Below are 27,326 nucleotides of genomic sequence, written 5' to 3'. Positions count from 1 at the left end.
AAAAAAAACATAATTATTGTTATGTACTTATTAACAAACTCAAGATTTATAATATATTCTATATTTGAAACAAGAATGTTTCTGTCATTTCATTCGCTTTAATAATAAAAAATAAGATGTGGCAACAGTGTGAGTAATATGCCGCAGTGTTAGGAAAGAAAGGCAACAGATGCTGTGATATCATTTAAAGAGAAGGGTATATGGTTATAATAAACATTTTATGCAATACGAAATTACTAATTAAACTAAAAAATTGCAATATCAAATAGGTGAAAGATTCTTTATATATTTATAATAGTTTCAAAAATTAATATCAGAAACATAAAGTTATGGAACCATAACAATTGTGAAAGGTGCTTAAACATTTTTAGTTTATATCACTTCAAGGACATATTGAATATATCAGTTAGTACATTTATTTGATAATTAATAATAAAAACATAATTCCGATTTTATCAAGATGAAAAAAAGGAAAATTATATGAATGCCCGTAATGGTTAAACACATGGCAACACCGAAAATCATTCTCAGTTTCCTACGTTCTGTGTATGCCATCGTTCCGCTGTTTTTAAAGAATGTCGCCTGGACGCCATTGTTATTCATTGAATATAATATGAAAGTGATTTTTATCGTTTAGAACTCCACCCGTGGTTTCAAATATCAATTCGTACATTTAAAAAGTTTAAAGCAAGAAACAGTGATAATCAAATACAGTGCACGGATTAGCGTAATTACATATTCAAGTGGTGCAATATTAAATGAGTATTCTCTATTAGGAAGCTTCGTAATAAAACGTTTCGTAAGCTTGTATTCGTCACGTGGGAGTGTGCCGTTTTAATAAACATGCGTTATATTCGAAAAAGGAAATAAATTTTAAAATGCATATTTCGTGTGTGCCCGCGTAAATTTCCAGGTGTTTCATTATAGCGAACTAGTAATTTTAGTGAAAATTGTACGGAGTGTTTTTGTTATGGAACTAGCCGGTGACTAGTTCCTTCGCATTTAAAGATTGGTCATATTTCATGGAATTCAGCTCGTATATATTGATCAAGAGCTCTATGAAAAAGCTGTGGGTTTAATGTTGTTGACATGATACATTTTGAATTTAAAAACACTGGATGAATGGGATTGCGTACAGCCTCGGTGAGGCATCCCCATGTGGAGGTCATGGCTCCAGCTCTAACCGAGACGGTTCAAACACAGAATTTTGATTTGCCCCCAAAGTCCTGTCTAGAACCCACTTTCCAAGTAAATAGTTACAGAAAAAACAAATTCATAGAGCAAGATAAACAGGCTTTTTTAAAAAGTGGTGGTGAATATGTTGGTAAAGTTCATTTAGACAGTAATGAAATTAAGAGTTCTGTTGTATTAAATTCAGAAAAGATATTTAATAATTTCCACAGAAAGTCTAACAGTGCCTCGGATACCAATTCAAATAATATAATGAATAGCCCATCATCTATGGGTGACCAAGATAATAAAATGGGCCTTCAAAAAACAGGAATAGACATTTCAATGATCCACAAAGATAAAAAACCTTCAGAAATGGAACAGTTATTACAAAATTTTTCAGTTTCCTCAGATTTGGAGACAAATGTAGAAGATATAATGCAGGTAATCAAATCAATAGAAGGAAGTGATAAATTAAATAATAGTTCTAATGACTTGAATGCAGAAGGTGATGATATTTTTCCTATTACTGGGACCGATTTAACCAATAATTTATCATCTTTTGAGAAAGAGTTACTAGAAAATGTCGATGTAATGACTATGAGTATGGAAGACCAACAAGATGAACTTGATACCGTTGACAAACATAAAGAATCTCAAGCTAAAGAAGTTTTAAGCCTTTTACAAAATAAACACACAAAGTTAGAGAGGCGATTGGATTTTATAAAGAGGCGAGTTTATAAATTACAATCAAGGTTTTTGGGACAGCATATTAGTAGTGAGATAGCTGGCGTATTTGAAAATGTTCATCATTCATTTAAAAAGCCAAAGGAACCCCTTGAAGAGCCAGTGTCAGTTTTCAATAAAACCATTTTGCCAGTTGATAAACTCAAACCCTTATCATATAGTTCTGCAAAGACATTAGTGAGAAAATTAGAAATGACTACAGTGTTACAGGCCAGTGCAGTTGCTAGACAAAAAAATACTCCAAAATATTTTGGATCGGGCTCTGTTGAAATACCTGTACCAAGGACTAGCTCTTCTGGAGTAGTTACCATCACCCCTTGGACTACCAATACAAAAAATGAGCTGCAAAAAGTTGCTACTCAGTTAAAAACTCAAACTAGCTTAACTCAGAAGCAAGTTGATTCTGAAGCCACTGAAAGTAGCTCAGGAGGAGAAAGCTGTGATGAAATGCAAAATTATAACAATCCACACCAACAGTATCTTAGTGTGTAAGTACTTATTTAATTTTACCAATATTATTATATAATATATACATTTATCAAAAGATAATTGATGGTTAACATGTAAATTAATGTATATATTTAAAATAAAACAATATTGATAAGATATTTTCATAATATTGTTACTATTAACTATTTAACAATTTATATAATATATAGGTGTTTACTCTTATGCCATTTTACATAAATTAGATAAGCATTTACCTTTTTGACAATGAAATTTGAATTTGCAGGAAAAGGATCTTTTACTATTGAAGCATAACTTTTTTTCTTCATCATTCAGAAGTCAATGTATCACTCAGTGTCCTCATTTGCAAACCATCTTGTGAAATTCTTCACAGATACTCATACAACTCCATCAAGCTTTTGAACAGCTAATCACATGTGGATTGTTTTCTCTTAAACACTTTTCATAAATTAGATAAGCATTTACCTTTTTGACAATGAAATTTGGATTTGCAGAAACAGGATCTTATGAAATGCTTCTCAGATACTCATACAGCTCCATCAAGCTCTCGAATAGTCAACCACTTGTGGTTTGTTTACTTTTTGCACATTTTCATGTATTTTTGACGCCAATAGATGTCCTGACTGTTTCTCGTCATTAAAGGAATTGTGAATTCATTTGTAAATAGTCCTACAAGTTACACAATACCATCATAGACATGTTTTAACATTTTTAAAACCTCTTTGGTACTTAAAAGAACTGTTAATATGTTGTTCAAGTTCCTAGTTTCACCAGAGCTACTACAAACGCCACTAAATCAGCTATAATAGCAAATTAACAAGCCAGAACATGTTTAATATGTTTTTTATCATTCTTTGTATATTAATATCATTTATCAATTTGAATTAATTCTATTACATGAACCATTTCTGTAGTATATCATGGTGTAAAATCCAAAATTTTGGTACCGGAAGTCCGAAGTTTTTCTAAAGTTTAAATCTTAGATTGTCTAAATCTGTGTGTGAGTCACAATTTGTAAACATAGGAGCTGAAAACAAATTAAACCTTAATTGTATAAACAAAAGATATGTAGGAAATTTGTTAATATCTAATTTAAACATTTATCCTGAAAACACGGATATACTAACCTATGATGCAGGAGCAAAGAGAAAATGTGAAAAATAAAAATAAATAAGGAATTAATAGAGTTAGAAAGTACTGAATTTTCTGGGATAGTCAAGAACATTTTTATTTCACGGATGAGGATTGGGATGTTTATAAAACTAACAAATCATCAACTGATTTTACATCTTAACACAAAGATGATATTTTTGTCTTTATCGCAATTGGAATAGACATTTGTAGAGACTTCTTTTGTACATAGAAAGAGCAAAAATTTTATCCCATCATTTTAGACTTTTTTAATATTGTGCTCTGTTTTTGGTAGAAGTTTCAAATTTACCTACATACAAAAACCTTTCATTTATATTATATTTAGTTTTGAGTTTTCATTTTTCCTTGGTACATATTTTTTATAATTTTCTGTGCTTTATACCTTTATTCTGTTGTATAATAGATATTAGTAGTTGAATTATTATTATTAAGTACTGATTTATTAACACATACCAATTTTACACCAAATTTTAATGCCTACAAGCTATATTTCATGTCAAAAAACTAAAAATTACAAGTTGTATCAAAAGAAAGTTTAAAAATGCAATTTTAAGAAAAGTAAAGAATCTATTGAAAAAAATGTTTTCTAAAACTAAAATCCTCCAAATATAAACCGTTGCGCTTACGGCATTCACTGTTATTCATGATGACTGCAATTTCTTGATGGGAATTTTCTTTCAATTGTGCAAGGGAAATCGGTTTGTATTTAGATTTGATATAACCCCACAGGAAAAAGTCCATAGGTGTTAAATAAGTACTGCGTAGAGACCACCTTATGTCACCTCTACTTGAGATCAATTTCCCTGGAAAAATTTCACGAAATTGTAGCAGAGATCTATTGGACATATGTGAAATTGCTGAAACCATGTTCTTAGGTTATAACCATTGAAGTTTTACAGTTCAGACACGAAGAAGTCGTCTATCATCTGCACATAACTCTCTGAATTCACTGCAGCCCAAAATCTTTTTGTAAAATGCGAAATAATGCGGATCTATAAATGCAACAGCATGCTTCTGAATAGATAGTTAGGTTTGTCACGAAGAGAATGTTTTCGACCGTTCTAGAAGACCATGGATGCTCGGATTTTAATTTATTAAATTTTGTTTTGGTCTCTTCAAACTTCTAGATCTATTTTCCAATCAGTTGAGCTCCCGAAAATCGCTTCATAGCAATCATATTCCCAAGAACCAGGTTACTGATTAATATACCTCCTGGTGAAAGAACTTACTTATAAGGCAGCTGGTACAACCCCTAGTCTGTCAATTATGTGCTCATAATAATTATTTATATGGTATATTAGAATAGACAGGATCTCATTGCATAGTTATTACTCATTGTTTTATTTACAAACAGGATCCACATTACTTTCTGAATATTCAAATCATAACCATTTAACTCAATTATAGTGTATATATGAATTAGAAATCTTTTTAAATAATTTTTTTTTGCTATTTTGAATTAATTTGGGAATTATTAGATATTTTAATCAAATTTTGTATATTTCATACATACTTTTATTGGTATGTATATTTTTGTGTGAAGGTGATAGACCTATATGTAAATAACTAAATGATTAATAATTTATGGTTACTCAATTTTATAAGAGGTCATAGAAAAGAAAGTTGACTTTACTTGGTTTTGCTTTCTTTTAATCATTATTTTTTTAAGAAACTAAATAACAAAAATAATAGAAAGTTGTGTTTTTCAAAATTTATTTGTTAAATAATGACTTAGCAATAGGAGTTCTATTATGATATTTGTGGTTTAGAACATGAATTATGGTATTAAATAAATTTATAACTTGAATGATATTATTCTTAGAATTTACAAAAATGGAAAAAATTTAATAGTAGATAAATATAAAAAAATATTTGTGTTTAAAATCTCAATAATACTTAATAACAACAAATTTTGAGTCTCTTTTAGCAATAGATGGTTATTTAATAATCGTAAATTCCCAATAAATATTTTTTTCAAGAATTTGCTATCACATAAGATAAATGACATAGAGATGAGGTATCCACTGATACCACTTCTAAATATTAAGATTATATATTACTTATAGACTACAGATGGGGTATGCAGCTTTTGCTTAACATGTAACAAGCACTAACATATGGGGTATTTGTATATATAGATTTGGAGTCTCAAATACACTGCGACCAAAATGATCTATTGTGTCCTCCTTTCTTGCTGAGGTAGGTCCAATCGGTCATTAATTGGTTAGGTAACCAGTTCTGATAACACTCTGCTAATTTATCACATTACTAAATAAAACTTTGTGACCTATGTGGAATATGTAGTTGGGAATTATACTAGGGAGCATTAGCAAGAGAGAATTTTGGTCTGTGAACTTTGAATCTTTAATGTTACGTGCTTAATCCTAGAGTTGTATTCTATATGACCATATTGGTTTTATGATTTTGTGTATAAGCACTTTGATCATGAGAGATAATTGGGATGAGCGGCCCATCGGCCAGTATATTTTCCTCTACATCAGCTGTGATCTCTTCTGCCATATGTGTTTACTTCAGGCTTAGCTCATGTCTTTTTCGGGTAATGGACGGTTGTTCATCATAAGCTGAATAAATGAAAAGGAGAAAATGGAGGTATTCATCTAGTTGTGGAAGGCGATACTGTAGACATCTGGAGGCAGTGTCAACACGATTGTGTGATGATGGCATTGTTGAATAACTAGGCCTATTGTAGTGAGATCTGCTGTGTAAAGCAGATACAGAATTGGTCCTAGATACCCCAGATTTTTTTTATACCAAAAATTACCGCGATGAAATATTAATTTCAAAATACTACCTCATCCTTAGTATGACTGCTTTTTATCAATTCTTGCAAATTAATTAATATTTAATCAACAATAAGTCGAAAAATATTGCTAACAAATAATCATTTGTACTGAAAAAAATTTTGAACAAAACAATTAATACAAAAAGTATTAAATAACAATAAATGAATATTACAACACCTGATATGATTGTATTTATCATAAATATTAAATTGTTGGGTTAATATATAGTAATGAATCATAAATATGTATTCAAAATGTAGTAAAATGGGGACTGTTAATTAACCATACGTTATTAAGAAAATATACAATAAATAAATAAATAAATATATATATATATACATATATTAGCGTATACTAGCACTCACATCCATATGTTAAAATAGGTTCCACTATGACTTTGTATATTGTCATTTTTGTGTTTGAGTAAATTTTTTCTGACCACGGCAATGAGATTAGGATAAGTTTAGCCTTTTTTCCTTGTTGCACTCTGATTCTTATATCGTCTTTTGTGTTCCATCTTCAAAAATTATGCTTCCTAGGTATTTGAATTGTCTACATCCTGTAAAACTATTTATTTGCAGTTCGGGCTCTCCTTGTGTGCTGCCTACTGCCAGATATTCTGTTTTTGACATTCATGTTCAAAGTTCATTTTGCATATTCTTCGTCCAACTTTCTCAGCATATAATCTGCATCGTCTTCGTCGCCAGCTGTTATAACTTGGTCCCATTCTTGCAATTTTAGTTTTCCAACTACTTAGAGCTACTTGAATGTATATTTTAAATATTGTTGGTGATAAACTGCTCCCTTTGGAATGTTAAAATGGTTTTGACATGGTATTTCCCAACTAGACTACACCTTTTGACTTTCTGCATATGTTCTGAATAGCTCGAACATAAACATTGCTGGAGTCAGATTTTGTCAACATCTCAAAAAGAGTTTTCAACGGCACCACGTCTTAGGCCTTTTCGAGATGATCAAATACGAAGTGACTGGCTAAATTTCTGGCTTTACGTTTCTATAGTATTTGCTGCAAAATATTTGTATTATCAATACATGAGCCTCATGCATGAAATCTCTTCTGTTCTTCTATTTCAATATTTTTTTTTAATTCTATTTTTTAAAACTTTGTCGTACAATCTTCTCATTGCGCTAATTACACTACAAACTTCTTTTCATCTCCTTTCTTGCATATCGATGTAATATAGGCCATATTCCAGTATTCTGAGATTTCGCCCCAATTCAACAGCTTTATTATAATTTCGTTTAATATTTAAATAATAATAAAATAATAAAGATTGTTGATAATATGACACATTAAAGTTTTTGTTGAATGAATAACCTTGACTTTGATATAATACTTGTAAGATTAAAGTTTTCACAATCAAGAAGGAAAACACCAATATTTAAATTGTTGCCAGCATTATGTATAAAATTATATTTAAAGGGGTAATTTGTGGTTCAATTATTTATATACAGTACCGAAGAAAATAAATCTGGGTTAACCAGTGGAAGATTCGCATATGTAGCATTGTAGGGATAAAGGGAGAGTCTTTATCAAATGGATAAAATAACAATACGTAACATATAACATAATTTTTGTTATTTAATCTTCTATAGAGTATATTATGATCAAATTTGTAATGTTAGCTAAACTAGCAAGACCAATACTGAACATGCAAATCATGACTAAATGAGCAAAACCAAACTTGTCTTTGTTTGTACTTTGCTCGCCAGTTTTAAACAGTAAACACCACCACTACTTTCTCCTAAAATATTATATTGGATTTTCTACCAAGAAATATATACCCTTTATGTGTTTTGGTGGTGAATTTCCCTTATGACATGTATAAATTTGCAATATTATGTTTTATTTTATATTTCCCTAAAAACTACTTTCTATTTTAGACAAAAAAGATCTTTATGGAAATATTTAACGGATCGAGCAATGATAGCCGCCAGATGGACGTGGTTACATGCTCAAATCACCGATTTGGAATACCGTATCCGTCAACACACGGATCTTCACAAGCAGATCCGTATGAACAAGGGCGGCATCCAATTGGGTGGTTCCAGTCCGCCCCATTCATCACCTACTTCGCAAACTGTAAACGGGTACCTCGGCCAACTACCCGGTAGTTCTTTGTCGTCTAAAACTGCGGACAGTCCAACTGATGATACTTCGAATGCGGATTACGAATGTGCCAGAACGAGGCCTTTAGTGAAATTCAAAAAAAGGAAGCTACTTCAAATATCAGGTCTACATGCTGTATCCAGAAAGGCGGCGAGGCCGAGTAATATGCGTTGTAGATGTATTCCGTTGACGAATCCTTGTGCATTGTGTACAGGGAGAACGGATCCAACTTATCCTAGAGATCCACCAGATACGCTAAGCAGAGCAGAGAAGGTTATGCTACTCGATCCTGGATTTCATCCTGTTTTTTCGCTACCTGAAGGTGAGTTTTAAAAAAAGATAACAATTTATTTTGATTTTTTCTCATTTGTTACAAAACGAGTATACAAATGAAATTTTTGCATATAGCCTTGATTTCTGAAGATTTTTAGAAATAAATAAATCAATAATATCTATCAGAATTAATCAACAGTCAGTTCTACAGTTTAAGGTTGCATTCTACAGTTTTTATTTATAAATATTATAATAATTTTTGAATTAATTTTCATTTGGGGTTCAGAATGCTTAAAAATAAACTATTAAAGGGTAAAACTTGAAGTTAAGTCAAAACCCAAAGAGTCAGGTGATTGGGACATGCGTGCAGAATGCTAAGAGAGCACAAATGGAAAGAGGGTGAATTAGAAGAAGAAGTGGGCCGAAAAATAAATTGATAGAAGAGGTAACATCAAATTTGATAACAGTAGGAATAACTGAGTGGTAAGAAAGAACATCCCCAATGGCTCGCAATTGCAAGCAGAGGTTAAAACTATTGACTGGTTTCAACATTATTACGTCTCATCAGAGCAGTTTAACAACCCTCATTCGAGCTTGAGACATTCTCTTTTTCCCCTGCAGATGAAATTTTTTCATTGTTCTAAATCGGTTATTATTTGGCATAGAGGAAAGGAAGTCAGTGAAACACATAGAGAAATATAAATTGAGTTACATTGTATAAAAATACACATTTTTGCAAAAATGTCAATCGTCGGTGTTGCAGGTATTCTGCGGTTTTCCTACAACCTGGTGAACCGATTCATCAGCCAAATAGGGAATAACGCAGCCGCAGCTTTAAAATAAACAAAAACATTTTTTCAAAAATAAAAAAAACCAATTCGAGAAGAATCGTTTTTGCTTGCAAGCTCCCTTTAGTTTTCTTCTAGCCTCCGCTTTTCCTCCTCCAGAAAAGTTAGCAAACACAGCCCTGTAGAGGAGCAAATCTTATATTAGGGCCCACTCGAACAAACCAAATTTATCTAACGAATCTTTCTTTCTATCAAAAATGTCAGTACTACCAAGGTAGCCATTGTATGAATCGATCAGCTGAACTTCTTGTAAAGTGGCGTTAACTAATACGAGACCACGTCTATTTCATTTAAAAAAATATTTGTCGTAATACGAGAACATTTAATATGAATGTATTTGATTAGATTTTAAACAATTTGAAGTTCGATAATACAAAAATAAATAAAACCTTGATTGTTTATGTAATCAATATAAAGTATTATATTTGTTTATCTACAAGGATGTATAACAACATCGATTATACTATAACAATGTTGTGATTCATAAATTAATTTTAAAAAAATACAAGAATGCTACTGGTCTAATATTTATCCCCTTGAATATTAGTTCCATGATATATACCTATCAAAAGAGGGTACCATAAATACCATGATATTTTAATAACAATTGGTATTCTAACTAAAATATTAAAGGGTGTCCCTGTATGTATCAATCGATAGAATGTACCGTAGGTACCATGACACACACCTTAACATCACTTAGTAATTTAAATAAATTTTTGTTGGTTCTCCCTGTATGTACTTATGGAAAAAGTGATTAGATTTTTGATTCTCTTCCTGTATGCAATATTAAATTTAAGAAGAAGAAAACAACAGAAAAACTGTTTTTTTTTTAATAATCTGGATAATAATGTTTTTACCAGGATGTAAAATAAAAATCGTTGTTTTAAACAAACAAAATTGCGATTTACAATGTTGCATCATTTACATTGATGACAAACCAAAATCAGTCATTGACCTGTGAAAGTAGTTATCATGATTTGAGTGTCGTGAATAATTATATCGAACCAAAAACATTGTCTAAAATAAAAAAACAGTATCAAAATTTTTCGATTAAATAATTTATTGTATAATTGTTGTATAATAACCATTTTTTTTAAATAAAAACTTTTTGTGGTTAATTAAAAATACATGAAAAATGATGCTTGTAAATTATAGTGAAGAAGTTTTAAGTGCCTGCTATTATTTAGAATTTAACATACACATTCTCTAGTGTCATTTCTGTCCATTTCACATATGTTTATTGAAATTTATGGTTTTTTTTTCTGTTGATATACAATAAAAAATGACTAGTTTTAGTAGTTCAAATCATTCTTGTTCAAAACAATTCAGGTTCAATTATGGTTCATAATAATCTAGGATTGGAAAGAGTCGATAGACAGCCATCGGACTCAAATAAATAGTATTAAAATTTGAAAAACCTTTATTGAAATATATAAAAGATGTTGCCTTCATTTTATCTAATAAATCTATTTCCATTCTTGTAAAAAATTTAGAATTTTTAGAAACATTGAATCCAACAGCTAATTTGCTAGCCCTAGATGTCTCAAAATGATTTTTTAGAACACACATTCTCAACAATATCTTAACATTGTACGAAGTAATATTTAATGATGAAAATCCGACTGATTTCCATTTTTTTCGTTTTTATTTTATATTTTTTTTAGATTTTTTCCGAAATGCAGGTTTCAAAAGATGAAAAAATAATTTCATCGTTTTCTTTTCTCCTTGAACAATTATTTAATGTGAATGTTTGTACTTGTTACTGTTTGCTAATCAAAATAAAAAAGTTAGAACATTATTTGAACCGTTTTCTAAAAATATGAATTGTGTAAATTGGGTTTACCGACCTCAACAAGGCGAGTTAAAAATTGACATTGGCGTAATAAAGAAAACAGATAATATTCAATGTTCAATTTTTTTATAAAGTATTACTATACAGGGTGTTTTAATAAAAGGTGATCTCGTCTCTAGAATGTCCCAATTTTTTTAAAATATATCCGTTTTATCAATATGGTAAATTTTCAATTTACACGATGCTTACTAATTAATAATAATAATTAATAACTTTATCAATATTTTATACCAGCATCAGTTCATAATTTTCAAATCAAAATATTCCGAAAACGGCACACAGTATCGGGTTTTATCAAGAGTACTTTTATGGTGTGAAATTAAATGATATTTAAATTAAATATTGCTTAATAAATCTAATATTGGGAATTATGTTCAATACTACTTGGTACTAACCGAGTTACTAGTGTCTTGAGATGATGAGAATCGGACGTAAAAAGAAATTCATTGGGTATATCATCTTTCAAAACATATTTTTTTTCTTTAACACCCTTTATCTTGAATACGATGGCGTTACGAAAATTTTTTGTATGTTATTTTGTGGAATCAAATAATGAAAACCTTAGCTCTTAACTAAATCTTTTAAACGATATTTTTATTGTAGATACTTCCCAAAGTATTCATCTAGAAGCTATAATGAAGATCCAGGAGTGGCAACAGAGAAGTACAAGAATGAAGACCTTGAAGGTTTCATCTAAACCTGAAAGACATGAGTCTAAATCTTCTGAACACAGAACCAAGAAATTGGAGCATCGAAAGAAATACGGACGATTATTGAAAAACAGCACCATGTCTGCATTATCTGCAAGTAAGTTATTAGAACATTGTTTAAATCTGCGGAAATGAATTTAAGTCTTGAATAGAGTAAAATATTTTATAATTAAAAATTTTCATTTTCATATTTTATTATAAAAACAATTTTTAAAGTAAATAATGAAGCCAAATCTTGAGTCCTAGTTAATATTGTGAATAATGGCGTTAGAAGAATTGATTATATTGATTGAAATATATTTCCCTCTATATGCAAATTTGAAATTGGAAATTAAATGAATGAAAGAAGAAAATTATATCTCTTGTACGCCTATACTGCTTTGACCTAGAAAATATGATTGTTATAACACAGTATTTGCTCTATGTAACTGTTGTTTTCAGTAGTACTAATGGTTTATAAGACATTTTACTGCGACGCCCTTCTATAGTCGTGCCAGTAAGAATTTCCCGCCATGCTTATCCCACTTTAGAAGCTCTAGTAGTTCCCAAACATCCTCGAAAACCATTTTTAAAATACTTATTACTAGTTTTAGTTTACAACATATTTCCAACTCCAACAATTATAATCGAAAAATTAGATTTAACTACGGAAATTCAAGTACATTCCTGTTGTAGAGCTTCCTCGTAGACCCCTGGGGGTGCACCTGGACCACTTTGGGAATAACTGGTCTAGACAAATGTTTCGTGCTTATAGACCACCCCTAAAGTCGGACACAAGCCACAATCGACTAAAATAGGTCCTTAAATGCATTCTAATTGATTTCTTCACAAACTCAAGCCTTTATTAGTCTATTTATTTATTACACTACTATATTATATTCCTGGCTGGAGACTCTTCCTTAAGAAGAGGTATTCGTCCTCAGTTGAAGTATATAAATAATACTTAGATGGGGTGAATAAATCATATTAAATTGGACCCAACCAGCTATTTTGCAAATGACGTTAAAAGTGAATAAAAAAAGGTGAAAAAATTAATATTTATTGCTATGAACAATAAAAAAATAGTTTCACCAACATATGAATTTATTAAAAAATTAATCGAAGAAAGCAGAAAGATTAAAAGCAATTATGAATTTAAAACAATTCTGATTTCCATATATTAATGGTCTCATCTGGGCCTCATCTATAATTGCAGTCCTCAACTGAATACCCAAAATGTTTGAAGATCAACTTAACAAGCCGGATGGCATGTCACAATAAAAATCTTGTGCCTAATTTTCCCTAATTGAGATTATTGAAAAATTCATTTATTTAGGTAAATAACTAATTTGATTTTATAAAAGTTTATAATAGATTCAATTAATTGAATTCACTCACAGTTGGCACTTAGCAGTTAAAAGGTTAATTCATTCGTTAGAAATTTTAGAAACCAAACCGTGATAATTCATTGTTTACTTATTTTTACTGCCCGGTATAATACAAACTATTCATTTTAGGGCAGTAGTTCAACGGAGACATTTAACCAGCAGAGGAGATCTGTAATATCTTGTAAATCTTAGTATTAAACATATTGAACAATTTGTATTTATCATTATTTTCACTTCTTAGACTTTTTTATTAAAAAAAAACTTACAAAAAATAGAAAAGAACCATTTTTACTAACTAGAGCTTTCTTTTCGTTTTCTTCCGGCCAATGGTCGCAGCTTTCCTCCTTTCCAGCCAGAACAGCAAGCACAACCCCACAACTCCAACAAACCTTCCTCCTATGAAAAAATTTCCCTTATCCTACCTAACAATTTTCTAACAAATCTCTGTCTCTTGATGATTTTTCTTGATTTTAGGTCTCTTTTCATATAGAATTAATTTCGGTCTTATCAAAATATAATATTGACCCTGACAATCTATATTGATGATCTTTTAATCTATTTTCTAATTACTGAGATGTCTGCCCTATGTAAATAGCGTCACAGTAATCACAAGTTAATATACAATTGAATTTTTTATTTATGTTTTCAGTTTGATTTTTTGGTACAGCAATCATTCACATATTGGAAATAGAATGGGAAGTTTATATCAAGTTTGCTTAAGATAGTTTCCATAAGATCTTCCATTACTAATTGCAGGGCTTTTAATGAAGTCCCTAAAAATCCCTTTCATTATTTTAGATTCTTAAATGACCCTTTTTTTAATTTTGCATCAAAGATTGTATGATTTATTTATAAATATATTTACCACATTGCCGCATACTTTTAATTTGACGATGGTGCAAAAACACTTTTTTTCCTTTGTTTATGACTACCAGATGAAATTGAACATAAGTTGTATAATTGGAAGTAAAAATTATCACATTTGGCTACTTTTTTTTTCTGAAAAAACTGTCAGTGGTTACAATTGTCATTTACTGTTCATGTCAGTACACTACCCTTGACTTCAATTCCTAAGAAAATGTGTCGATATCCTTAATAGGGGCTGTATATACCAATATTTTACAGTTTCAATCTGAAGCAGAAATAAAGACCTACTACTGCCCTCCAGTAATTGGTAAATGATATTCTAAATTATATACAAACTTTCGATATTTCGATGGGACACTTTCCCCCTTTTTGTGGCACATTCAATTGTTTTTTTTATGTCCACATAGCAGGGAGTGAGTTTTTCTTTTTACTAAGTATTTTTGTACAGAATTTCTTGATAGGTTTGTTTCCTTTTTCCTGATTTGTTTCATTTCTAATTATGACACACAATCACAGTGGCTTCATTTCGATGCGAAATACTATTTATTCACCCATTTTCATGAAAAATCTTATTAAAGAAAAAACTGACAAAATATTTTTGTGTTCGAATAACATAATTTGAAAGATTTATCTTACTCATTTAAAATTATTCTGTTCATTGAATCAAGGTATGCAAATCTGAATTTCAATAACTTTTGTTTAAAAAAAAAAGAAGAAAACCTGTGATCAAACAAGAGGTTGAATAATCTACATAAAAATATGAAAAACTTAAATTCTACATAAGCATTTTAATAGATTTTATGAATTAACTGTAAATGTAAAATGTTATACTTCAATATCTTGAATTCTGGTATTTTCTTACCCGGCTTATACTTGGTAGGGGATTAAATGCTCATTTATATATTATTGATATTTATTATAGGTCCCTTAAATTCCCTTTTTTTCAAGTTTCCTCCGTAAAGTCCCTTTTTTTGAAAAAGTTGTGCGCCAAAAGCCCTGTAATTGTGATATAGAAGCTCCCATATCACAACCATCAATTTTATTTATATATTTCATTTTTTTTTTTAGAAATACGAAATAAAATAAGGGGACGTAAACCAGGCCGACCATCTTCTCTAGTTCATCATAAACGACACCTCAGGACCGATCTATCATCCCAGTCAATGACAAATCCAACAGATTCTGCAATGGATGAAGAAGTCGAATCAATAGGTACTATATAAATATGCCATAACAATACCATAGTTTATATCTATACCGCATAACGTTAAATATTTACTTTCAGGTAATAACAGCAATCAAGGTGGAACACATTCGGCCGATTCGCCAAATTCATCGCCGTTGCTACACATGCATTCGATCTCAGGGTACAACAGAAGGAGTAATAGTAATCGTTTCCAATCCTACGATATCGACAACATAGTCATACCTTACAGCGTAGCGGCCGCTACTAGAGTTGAGAAATTACAGTACAAAGAAATATTAACTCCAAAGTAATTATTTCATTGTAATATTCATAAACACTTACACTAGACTTAATCATTTATTTAAATTCACCGGTTACTTTTCTATGTCGTTTCTTTCTATATCTATATCTTTCTGTCGTTTCTATAACCGAACAGGACCGGCTTCACGATCTATATCGCGCGGATTTGTTTGTTGAATTATTATAACTAAACCGTATAAAGAAATTTTAACGACCTTTTTTGTTTTATTAGATGGAGAATAATAGATCCCACATATGAAACACAATTCGAAACCAAAAATAATGGCGCTATGAAAGATACCGAACCGGATAGCGACGTAAGTATATCAGTTTATCTAATAGAACATTCTATTTAACTTGGATGTATTTTTAGGTGGAAGACCTTACCGAAGATTCTGTGATAGCCCGCCACGATCGTAGCGAATACGAAGAAAAAAGACGTTTTCTAAGTTATCTTAAATTACCGCCCGGTTCCGGTAGGGCGCGTCACCATCGTCGAACTGACAGTAGAGCTGAATCGAGTGGCGGTAACACGCCCGATCCTATGTCACCACATAATCCCGATCATCACGATTCTCCAATGACTTCTCCTCCAGCTACTCCTCTATCCGTTGGAGGGGTAGACGAAAATCAACAGTTACCCCAGTTACCATCCATCGCCGTTATGAGAAGACGAACGATGTCCCAATCTAGATTTAGTATGGGAGGTAAAGAGAGGGAAGCTAAAGAAGATTCTAGGGCTACTACACCGGATATTGTTGAAGTAAATATTGCAAAGTTTTCGCATTAAAAGTTGTAGTATATTGAATATTAATTATTGTAGGTACCTCCTTACGAAAAACGGACATTTCCTATTAGCGAAGAAACTTACGAAAAGATGTTGAAACACATGCCAGAAGATCATCAATTCCAAACGAACATCAGATCACAGGATTCGGCGGATTTTGAAACTCGCGAAGTGTACAACTATGAGGATCCAAAACTCGATTCGCCCGATAGCGAATCGACGGAATCTGCGATTGGTGAAGGAGAAGAGGATCCCAACGATCCGGAATGGATAGACATGGAAAAACTTAACAGAGAACGGTACAAGAGATAAAAGCCGTCTTTAACTATTCTTTTTTATAGTAAGTAATCCATGAATTCCAATTATTGGTGAATACAGTGAATTAAATTGAAATCGCCTCTATCAGCAATGCATTTATCTCAATGTTGAATGTTGGCTTGGACACGTGGAGAGGATGCCTTCTGATCGAAACCCGCGCTGAGCCATGTATGGAGTTCCTACGACTGAGGAAAACCGCGCCTTCACTGGTTGTAGAACGTTTAAGGGTACCTGATCCAGATAGTTGTTCGACGTTGGAGGCACCATGCTCAGGACAGATTGTTAAGAATGACCTGAATCGTAGTGCCGGTTAAAAAATAAGAATATCTGCACGTCAATACAATTCTGAAACACACTGTTTCCTACATTATCTTGTCTTTTGGTCAGATAAGTACCGGCTACCTGTGAATGCTCAAAAGACCAAATAATGTTATTGTATTGGTGTTTTAACAGTATGAATCTTACCAACGGTGCCAGAAATTTTAATTCATACCATTTTGTTTTTGTTGCAGATAAAACCGAATCCAAGTGAAATGATATGATCCGATTTGTAGTATCCTTTAACGCTACATGAAACTTGATCGGATGTAGAGGAGAGGAAGAAAAAAACAAGTTTTTCTTATTTTCATGTTTTATTTTTAATGTTTTTAAGCAGGTTTACTGTTTTAGATTTGCTTAGTATTCAAACCGTTTTTTTATCGATGGATTGTAGTTTTACGTTAGTGTCACACTGCATTGGATTTCGTTAACTGAGAATTTGTTGCTAAAAAAATTGTACTCTTCATAAGAGTTATTTATACGATAAAGATAGTGTTATTTGTATTCGTTATTTTTTTTTTTTTGGTTAAACTAATTTTACGTAATCTATCAGGAAGTTTCATGTACGATGTTATACCTTGTAAAGTATATTGAATAAAATAAGTGAAAAGAAAGAAATATTTATTTTCGAACGCTTAATAAATATGTTGACTAGAGGGTTCAGTTACCTACTCTAACTAGTTGGTATGTGAATTTTTATATCCAAATATGTTTTAATATTACAAAATTAAAAAAAAATAAACTTTAACTAAGACATATTAGTGTTTGTTTTTCTATTCGTTTTCTATGGTTCGTGGTAAAAAATTTTAGTTGTACTGCAGTTTTTACTTACTCTGTTATCGACATTGTCAAATTTCCATTGATTTTAAGAGCTTACGTAGTGAATATTGAAGAATCCCAACTCTATAGTTATTTTTGTGGCGACTGTAGACGGAAACTTTCCATTATGTAAGGTTGGTGTCCCGCTAATGACATTTTTTAAGTGTTGTCATCTTGACGTTTATTTTACTTCATGTATTCCAATTCTCTTGTGATTTGAATTTTTTAATTTTGTCAAGTAATTAAAACTCTTCAAATTGTGTCAGTCTGAGTTTGATTAGGCTAGAACAAGAAAATCACATCTTTGAAATGATAAATTTTACCACACAAGCACTACTTTAAGAAAATCGCAATGTTTCAATTATCAAAAGGGTCCTGAACAACTCGAACAGAACTAACACTTCTAACCGTAACTTAATCATGTTTAGAGGATGTTCACTAATCTAAGGTATGCTTCAGGTTGTATCTAATTCAGTAAGTAATATCAATTTCATCATATCCCCCGACTTCGCGTAGCTACGAATGCAGGCCTTTGGAGCCAATTCATTCTTTGATGGATGTAGGGGTTCTGGGCTTTACATAAACTTCTGGGTTGGAAGCCCTGACTAAAAGAGGGTTGGAGGCAACTTTAGGATCCGGGGCCTTTAAGCCCTGAGCCGTCTCGGAAGCTTTCCTTCTCCTTTTTTTACAACACAGTTGCTTTTGCGGTTGTGGGTTCCGTGGTCTCTGTTCAGAACTTTCGGGGGAAGAGGATTTGTCATGGTCTCTGCTCTTGCAGTGCTCTTATAATTTCGCTCTTCGCGACAACTGGTAAGAGCTCAGGTACCATTCAGGAGAGCGGCCGCTGGGCTTCCTCACCAACGGCTTCTAATAACAAAATCGCACAATGTCTAGGAGATGCGTGGCAGTGATGGTACAGCTGACCATTGATCGCTTATACAAATTGTTCTAAATATAAGAACGTTTGAAATGTAGCAGAAAAAAAAACTATATTTACTTGGAACCTAACCCATCATGTATTATACGTTTTCGATGAACTAAAAGTAACGAATTTCTAAAGTTAAATCACGCCATAGTGTTTTATAACGCCTAAATAATAATCTAGGTCATGGAAAGAATGCGCAGATCACATTTGTGTATCCTAGATTAATAATAATGACATTCAATTATACAATTTTTAAATCCTAACACGTTGACTGCCATTTTTACATGATTTAAATTTTTTATACACAAATTCTGATACACATGGCAGTCAATGTGTTAATGGTATAAATTATTAAATAAAAACTACGGTAATAATATCATACCTTTATTTATATAAAAAATTTACCAATAAAAATACTCATGATCAAAATATTAAACATGAATATACAGTGGAGGTCGTGATGTCTGAACATTTTTCCAAAATCGATTTTTGCAAGCAAATATTTGGAATAAAAAGATATCGAAATGGAAAATTTTTTGTTTCAGACATTGGGACGTCACTTATACGTACATTCCATATATAAAATCGTGTAACAAAATATTCGTACAGTAGTTCAAAAAATATAGATAAAAGTTATTTGGTCCTATACCATGATAAAAGTAAAAAAATTACAAATCACATTACACACTTAAAATTTATTAAATGCCCTTGTTTGGAATCATTTTTTAATTTCAACGAGATTATACTGTTGTTGAATTTATAATTATTCGTTTATTATTGCACTTTATATATACAGGGTGTCCTGATAAACACAAACTACAGATACAATATGAGAGTTCCTCATTACGCTGTTCGATTTAGGTTTTTAATCTAAAGTGACCAGTCACAACTAAAATTCCATTATAATTCCGAATTTTCTACGCATTAAATACTTTTAAGGGGACTTTTAACATTAAAAGGGACCCCTCATGTAAAAAATGTACAGGAGGTTTAGTTAATAGTTATGAACTCATCTCCGCCCTACTTGGATTTAACAGAATTTTAAAATTCGGCGAATTCGTTTGATCTTTGTTTTTATATAAGTTTTTATAGCAAAGCGGTTTATTTGTTTTACTTTTCTATTTTTCTAGAACTTGTGGAATAAGGAGTTTATGTTGTGCAGTGAACAGACCGAAAGAGAAAGTAATCGATGAATTTAAATAAACTATTCAAGTTAGTTAAATGATAGTGATAAGTGAATTATAATAAGTTAGTTAAGTGTAGTGTATATTATTCAAATAAAAGTAAAAGATAATGTCTATTAATTAAAATCATATAAATAAATAAGGAAAACATTACAATAGTATGATTTGACTCCCAGTGAAAAGGGGGTAACTTCGTTTACTGATAGTTACCTGCTTGACTTCTTTGTAGAAAGAGGTACGTTAATTTTTTTCTAATGGGGCTTTTATTTTCATATTTAACCCTTTTCTTTTACTATGGGGAAATATTGAAGAAAAAAAATATGGAAATACTGGTCATAGGGCTCCATAAGTTATTGGTGGTCAAAGGCTTTAAGTACCTCGAAATTACACTAACACAAGGTGAAACTGGAGCGATTGGAAGATTGTTCAACGCAATTAGAACACAGAAACAAAAAAGCAAAATACAAAGTACAGGAATGAGAATCCTAAAAATATTAAGAATGAATTTACAAAAAAAGAAAGAATGAAAAGGAGTTGGATGGAAGACATTAACATGGCAGAGGAAAATCGAAGAATAGGAAGAAAATAACAGACACATGATAGGAATGAATGGAAATTGCACTCAATTCCAGCATGGTTTACAGCTAAATAGTTAGAAGAATTAATTAATTTTTTAAATAAGAAGTTTTTTTGGTCGAAAATATTGTAATCATTTAATTTAAAATCAAATATAACATTTTTAATACCGATTGTTTTTCCCCTACAAGTCATTTACATATTCAAACAAATTCAAGACCCAAATATTATTCACAGAATTGAATTTATAAACCACTTTTGGATCTCGAGACTATGAACGATTTAACAGCATCTTAAAAAGGCACTAGGTTTCTTAACGGGAACTTTTAAATAGAAGTAAATTATGATTTACGGTATCTGTAATTTACATTTAGCAGGAGTATTTTTAAATTGAGCTTCAAAATGTTTATAAATAAAAAATTCAATTTTAAGCATTTGTAAAACTTTAGTTATATCAACAATGTTTTTAGCAACCTTATCTGATGATAATAGATGTGAAATAATATACTTTTTCAAGTTACGAAAAGTCTTAAGAAATGTGTAGCAATTTAATTGACTACGTTTTAGAAGCTTACAAAAAAAAATGCAAAAAATTTGATTACTTTTAGTTACATCAATACTGTTTATGTTTTCAGTTCATAATAAATAATCTAGGTAGTAAATTGAGTAAAGAAAAAAATACCAAAAGTCATATTTTTACTTAATATCAACATACCTACAAATCAGACAGCTACAATTATATTCAGGGAATGGTTATTAACATCTAAAGGGGAAATAAACAATGTGCTAGAAAATTCTTAAACTGATAACGGTTAACTTGTATGTCTTTCCATGGATTCCAATGGATTAGCCTGGGCAATTTTAATTCATAAGTTTCCACCACATACCAGAATAGTGGCTAATGATGGGTTATTATTACCATTGGTGCAGTCATCCCTGTGACATTGAAAAGATTACTAAATGATTTAGGAGTAAGAATCATCCCTGTGTTATTGAAAAGATTACTAAGGGACATAGGAGCAAAAATCATCCCTGTATCATTGAAAAGGTTACTAAGTAGGACAAAAGTAAGAATCATCCGCGTCATTGAAAGGACTACTAAGTAGGACACAAGCAAGAATCATCCCTGTGTCATTGAAAAGATTGCTAAGTAGGACACAAGCAAGAATCATCCCTATGTCATTGAAAAGATTACTAAGTAGGACAAAAGCAAGTCATCCCTGTGTCATTGAAAAGATTACTAAGTGGAATAGAAGCCAAAATACTTCTAGAAAATATGATGTACACCACCATTTTGAATTATGCAACCAACCATACGTCTATAATCTATTTGTTTAGCGTACAAAACAATTTTACCTGAATGAAAGCAACTAAAATAGAGTTAACCATAACCTTTCGGTTTAATATTTTATATATAAGTATATCTAAATAAAGTGGTCTAGATAAACCCCCAGGTGTCCAAGGGAGACCGGAATGCAAGTAAATATCTACCGATAGAGCAGATATTTAAATTTTTAAGGGGAAATTGAGAAAATAGTAGAGTCTACTAAAACCTATAAGTGGTCTATAAAGAAAACTTATGATTTAAACTATTGAATATTTCACCCCTCAAAGTAGATTTTACAGTTTCAGACTAGATTTATGACAATACAAGGTGGTCCAGCTGAAATATAACTATATAAACTGCTAACTTGAGTATAAATTCATTTTCTAAAAAACCATCCTGCGGTGTCTTATTGTTATTGCTTTCAGTACAGTAATTTGTTTTCTCCGTTAACTGAAAGGAACATGAACATGTAATTCAATAAGAAACTAAAACACATACATGAACCAGAATGTAAGGGTCACACCAAAAACTGCAGAAGTTCCAGTTAAAGACTATTCCAAAAGGTGGTTGTGGTAAGTGTGATATTATTCAGCGAATTTAATTAATGATACTTGCCTTAAACTTCCCATTTATCTCTTGATTACTTATTAGTAAAAAAAGAAGATGCTTTAGTAATTAAGAATAACAAAACCAAAACTAACTTATTACTGAGAACACAATTGGGTATAGAAACTGGATTACATAAAAATTATTAGCCTGTTATAATTGATGTGATATTAATAATAAATTAAAATAAAAAAATGCAAAAATAAGTTATCAAGAAATAGAGAAAGTCAACAGAAATGAAACTGAATGATAGTGATAAGAAAGAAAAATTAGGAAACTAAAGATTTAAAACACCATTAGAAAATACAGAAAGAAACAAATAGATCATATAACGGAGCTGGAGATAAAGATGAATTGTGTAAGATGGTAAAAGACAGAAGAAAGGAAGTACTGGAGCCCTAATCAGAACTGAAAATGAAAATAAACGAAAAGTTATTTTGCTATGAAAGTGAAACACCTGGGGAAAATTAATTAGTCAAAATAAAGACAATACAGATACAAAAAAAAACAGCTGTTAGTACAGATATATTGTAAGAACTCAAAAAGAATAAAAACTTGAAACACCTTTAGAAAATAAAGAAACGAATAAATCACATAACGGTGCTGGAGACAATGTTGAAATGGTAAGATGGCAAAAGACAATAGAAATGAGTATAAGAAAGGAAGTACTGGAGACCTCATCTGACACCTGAATATGTAAATAGAAAAGTTACTAGTGCTGTAACCAACAAAATTATCCCAAAATCTCACCGCTTATTGATTTTTTCCCACATATACAGTTCTCGACAGCCATTTCTATCTGGCAGCTCCATAAACTTGGCTACAAATTTTCATTTCGAATGGATTTGGTCAATAAAATATGATACATAAAAAATATAGCTTTGCACTATACTTCTTAATTATTTATATACAAACCAAAGACTTTTAGTCAATCAGAACAAGCTTATATCTGTTATATTAAGATCCCAAAAGTTCAATACAAAAAATGTAATATTTCATAATTAAATTGAAAATGAACTGCAAACCTTCGAATTTATTATTAATAAAATCAACCTTTATATATACGAATAAAGATATATTTGATTTAGTGAGAGAATTCTCAAAATAATTAAGTTGATGTAATAAATGATATATAGGTTTGTTTTTGTTACAATTATATATAAAAATTGTCAACTGTTCCTCATATTTATACGTTATCTAAAAAACAATAGCAAATATCATCACGTAACAATTATTTTACCAATATTTATTTTAAATAAGTTATTTGGACCCAAATATTTAAAGAATAAACATTGAAATCGATTAAACAAACCTATTTTTTTTGTATAAACATTTTTGGAAAAAAAAATGAATATATACACCTGTTGACTAATCTCGGATATCTTTGGGACAGTTTAAAGACATGGTTCTTGTATTTAAGTTTTGTGGAGCATCTTTTTGGCAGCCCTAATTAGAGGAGTAAGTGTCTTCAATTCCATTTTTTCATCTAAAAATTCATGTTGCAACAACTCTTTAGCCGTAGCTCGTTTATCAACGTCAACTTGGAGACAAAAATCAATAAAACTTTGCAATTTTTCTGATAAACTAGACCATCTGATGATGTTTGGTCTACCGTTTGCTGTAATCAAATATAGAGCTCTAAGAGGTGGTTCTCGAAGATAAGGAGGTTCTCCATCCAACATTTCTACAATCATAATGCCTAGAGACCAAATATCTACTTTTTTACCATATTTTTGTCTTGTAACTACTTCGGGAGCCATCCAATATGGAGTTCCTACCATAGTTTCTCTTTGTTCGTTTCCGACTACGTTTGCACAGAATCCGAAATCTGTCACTTTCACAGTACCATTCATACCTAAAGAGAAAAATAAAATTATAAAAAAAAACAAACCACATTTTACGACTACATGTTGCTTTCAAATCTTGAAATATTATCACTGACTGGAGAAGACATCATTTCATGGAATAAGGGTATAAGTAGAAGTTTGACTATTATCTGAAATTGGTCATTGAAAGTACATATATCTTTGAGAGCAGCTCATTATCCTTAATCGTCCTACCTACCAATGGGTGAATGATGATAAGTAAAGATACAAATACCAATTTCAGGTACTGTGAACATTTCCGGAACGCACCAATTGTACATTTTGTCTGTATCTTAGGTATTCAACTATTTCATCTGTATTCTTTAGTTGTTCTTTTATCTTCTCACTCTGTTTATTGTGTTTCATATTATTTCCAGCCATTTCTTCTTTTATTTGAAATAATTCCAGAAGTATCTACATTCTTGTCATTGCATCTTCTCCTTATCTAATTTTTCTCTAATGTTCAGGGACTATTTGAATAGCTGCAGAATATACATGAATATTTTATAATTTGTCTTCCTGTCTCTATCTTAGATATCCATTTCAAAGTTTTTCTTCGTTATTCTCTAGTTGCTCTACTACCTTCTCCCTTTGTTTATTGTGATCCATATCTCCTACCATTTCTTCTTTTATACCACTTATGTTTCCTATAGTCTATTCCTTTCTTTTTCTTCTTTTGTAGCTTCTTCTCCTCCTATAATTTTTATTTAATAGATAAGGGGCTTTATGTAAACACCCAAAATATTTATTTTTTTAGCTCATGGTGCATGTACAATCCTCTCAGATTTTTTAATTTCTTGTTCTTCGAAAAAATGAGTTTGTTAAAGTTTATAATAGACTTAAGACAATTTTCATATTATAGATGGATAGATTTGTCTGTACGAAAACAGGAACCTCCAAATCCCTGCAATTCAAAAGAATATTCATAATTTTCCAACTTACCCAACAAAACGTTATCTGATTTAATATCTCTGTGAATCGTGCCTCTTTCGTGTAAATAATTGATGGCTTGTAAGACCTCGTAACAAACTGCAGCTATCTGCCCTTCTTTCATTACAGTCTCAGTAACAACATCTGTTAAAGGACCACCATCTAACAATTCCATCACCACATATAAGTGATCGTCGTTCACCAAGAAAGCATCTAAGAAGTTCACAAGGTTTTTATGCTTGAAGTTTTTCATTATTTTGATCTCGCTGAGTAATAAATCTTTTTTGTGTTGTTTTGTCATATCAATATCTTTTATGGCAACTAGTTCCCCAGTTTTAATGCACGTGGCAGAAAAAACGATTCCTGATGCACCAGATCCTAGGTCCTTATGAGTGCGTTCATAATATTGATTAGGATCTCCTGGGTTACAAATCTTACGTATTTCTAACATATAATCATCATCCGTCATTCCACTACGTCTTCTTATGACATCATCATTAGATAAATCAGTATTTGAACTTGATTTATCTCTATACTCGACTTCCTCTTTTTTAATATCATCAACTATAGTTAAATCCACCAAGTTCTTTGCCAAATTTTTGGTTTGCACTAAATTTGTTACATCTATTTTCCTGGGAGGCCTTACTGGAGTTGATGGTCTGAAATAAATTCAATCTATTGGTAATTATTCAAAGATTTGATTAAAATGCGTACTTACTTTTGTTCATCACTACTTTTTTCAGAATCTGATAAAGAATCTTTACTTTTATGAGCATCTTTGGAAAGACTGTATAGGTCAATTAATTTAGATTCTTCTACAATATCTTTTTCTGTAATTATATGCTTAAATTCAGGTCTCTCTTCGTTGCCCTTTTTAATTGAAAAGTTATAAAACTGCAAAACTTGCTTGACAACTAGTGGATTTTCTCTTTGTTCATCTTTCGTAATTTGGGTACCTATTTGTCTCATCCAAGCCGACGGGAGACCTATTAACAATGATCATTACGATGGTTATATTTGAATTTAAAAATATAAATATTGTATTTAGTTTTAATTACCTGTCAAAAGACCTTGTTCATTAACAGTTACATGTATATCATGATTTACATTTGTAGGTGCTCCAATAACGGCTACTTTGGGTCCTTCTTTGGGCTTTCTTTGAAAAAGGAAACTCATCGTAGATTATCTCAAACCACAACAAAAACAGAAAAATTAAAAAAATCACCAGACCACTCTCTCAATGAATGATTTTGTTTATCAGTCTTGAATTAGTTTCATATCTTAAACCTAATTACTAGACTATTAAATTTATAAAAAAAAATACTTTTCGTTTTTGTCAAGAATCGCCCATCGCCTTCGAACAATGACATCTGTCGATGACTGTATGACGAATGACAATTGATAAGGAATTTGACATTAACAAAAGCAGTATTGGAAATGCGTGAAGATTTTACCATTCCAATAAACAATATCTAGTTATTTGAAACATTCAACTAATACAGTAATTTTAGATAATAATTAATAATGCATATACATTCATAAGTATTATCATATCATATATTTGTAATACAGTTAATAACTAAATTTGATATCAATCAAATAAAAAACGTCATGAATTTCCCCAAAAACAGGATAGATTGTTAAATCTGACAACCTTAAAAACATTAAGAACTCCATGTTGTTAAATTGTTGGGCGGTTGATTCAAATAACATGAATCATTGAACAGCACAGGATATCTAATAGGTTATTGAAATACATATTACTAAAGAATATTACATCTTACAAGTTTACA

The 27,326-nt window shown here is 31.0% G+C and overlaps 2 protein-coding genes across 2 annotated transcripts; one reads left to right on the top strand and one right to left on the bottom strand.

Annotated features, from left to right (window-relative positions):
• Positions 1-529: 529 nt before the first annotated feature.
• Positions 530-20,685, top strand: LOC130449125 (KAT8 regulatory NSL complex subunit 1). Its single transcript, XM_056786810.1, has 9 exons — positions 530-2,405; positions 8,247-8,794; positions 12,052-12,255; positions 15,461-15,604; positions 15,678-15,885; positions 16,111-16,195; positions 16,252-16,641; positions 16,702-17,005; positions 17,496-20,685. Exons 1-8 carry the CDS (start codon positions 1,123-1,125, stop codon positions 16,975-16,977), a joined length of 3,138 nt encoding a protein of 1,045 aa, XP_056642788.1. The 5' UTR covers positions 530-1,122; the 3' UTR covers positions 16,978-17,005; positions 17,496-20,685.
• Positions 19,416-26,933, bottom strand: LOC130449126 (serine/threonine-protein kinase PAK 3). The gene is made up of 4 exons (XM_056786812.1): positions 26,592-26,933; positions 26,252-26,519; positions 25,546-26,192; positions 19,416-24,593 (listed from the first exon to the last, which is right to left on the bottom strand). The coding sequence occupies exons 1-4, from the start codon at positions 26,707-26,709 to the stop codon at positions 24,154-24,156; spliced, it is 1,473 nt and encodes a 490-aa protein (XP_056642790.1). The 5' UTR covers positions 26,710-26,933; the 3' UTR covers positions 19,416-24,153.
• Between the last annotated feature and the right edge of the window lie 393 nt (positions 26,934-27,326).

Source organism: Diorhabda sublineata, chromosome 9 (genome assembly GCF_026230105.1).
Source record: "Diorhabda sublineata isolate icDioSubl1.1 chromosome 9, icDioSubl1.1, whole genome shotgun sequence".
Taxonomy (NCBI): domain Eukaryota; kingdom Metazoa; phylum Arthropoda; class Insecta; order Coleoptera; family Chrysomelidae; genus Diorhabda; species Diorhabda sublineata.
This window is presented reverse-complemented; position numbering and strand designations above follow the sequence as displayed.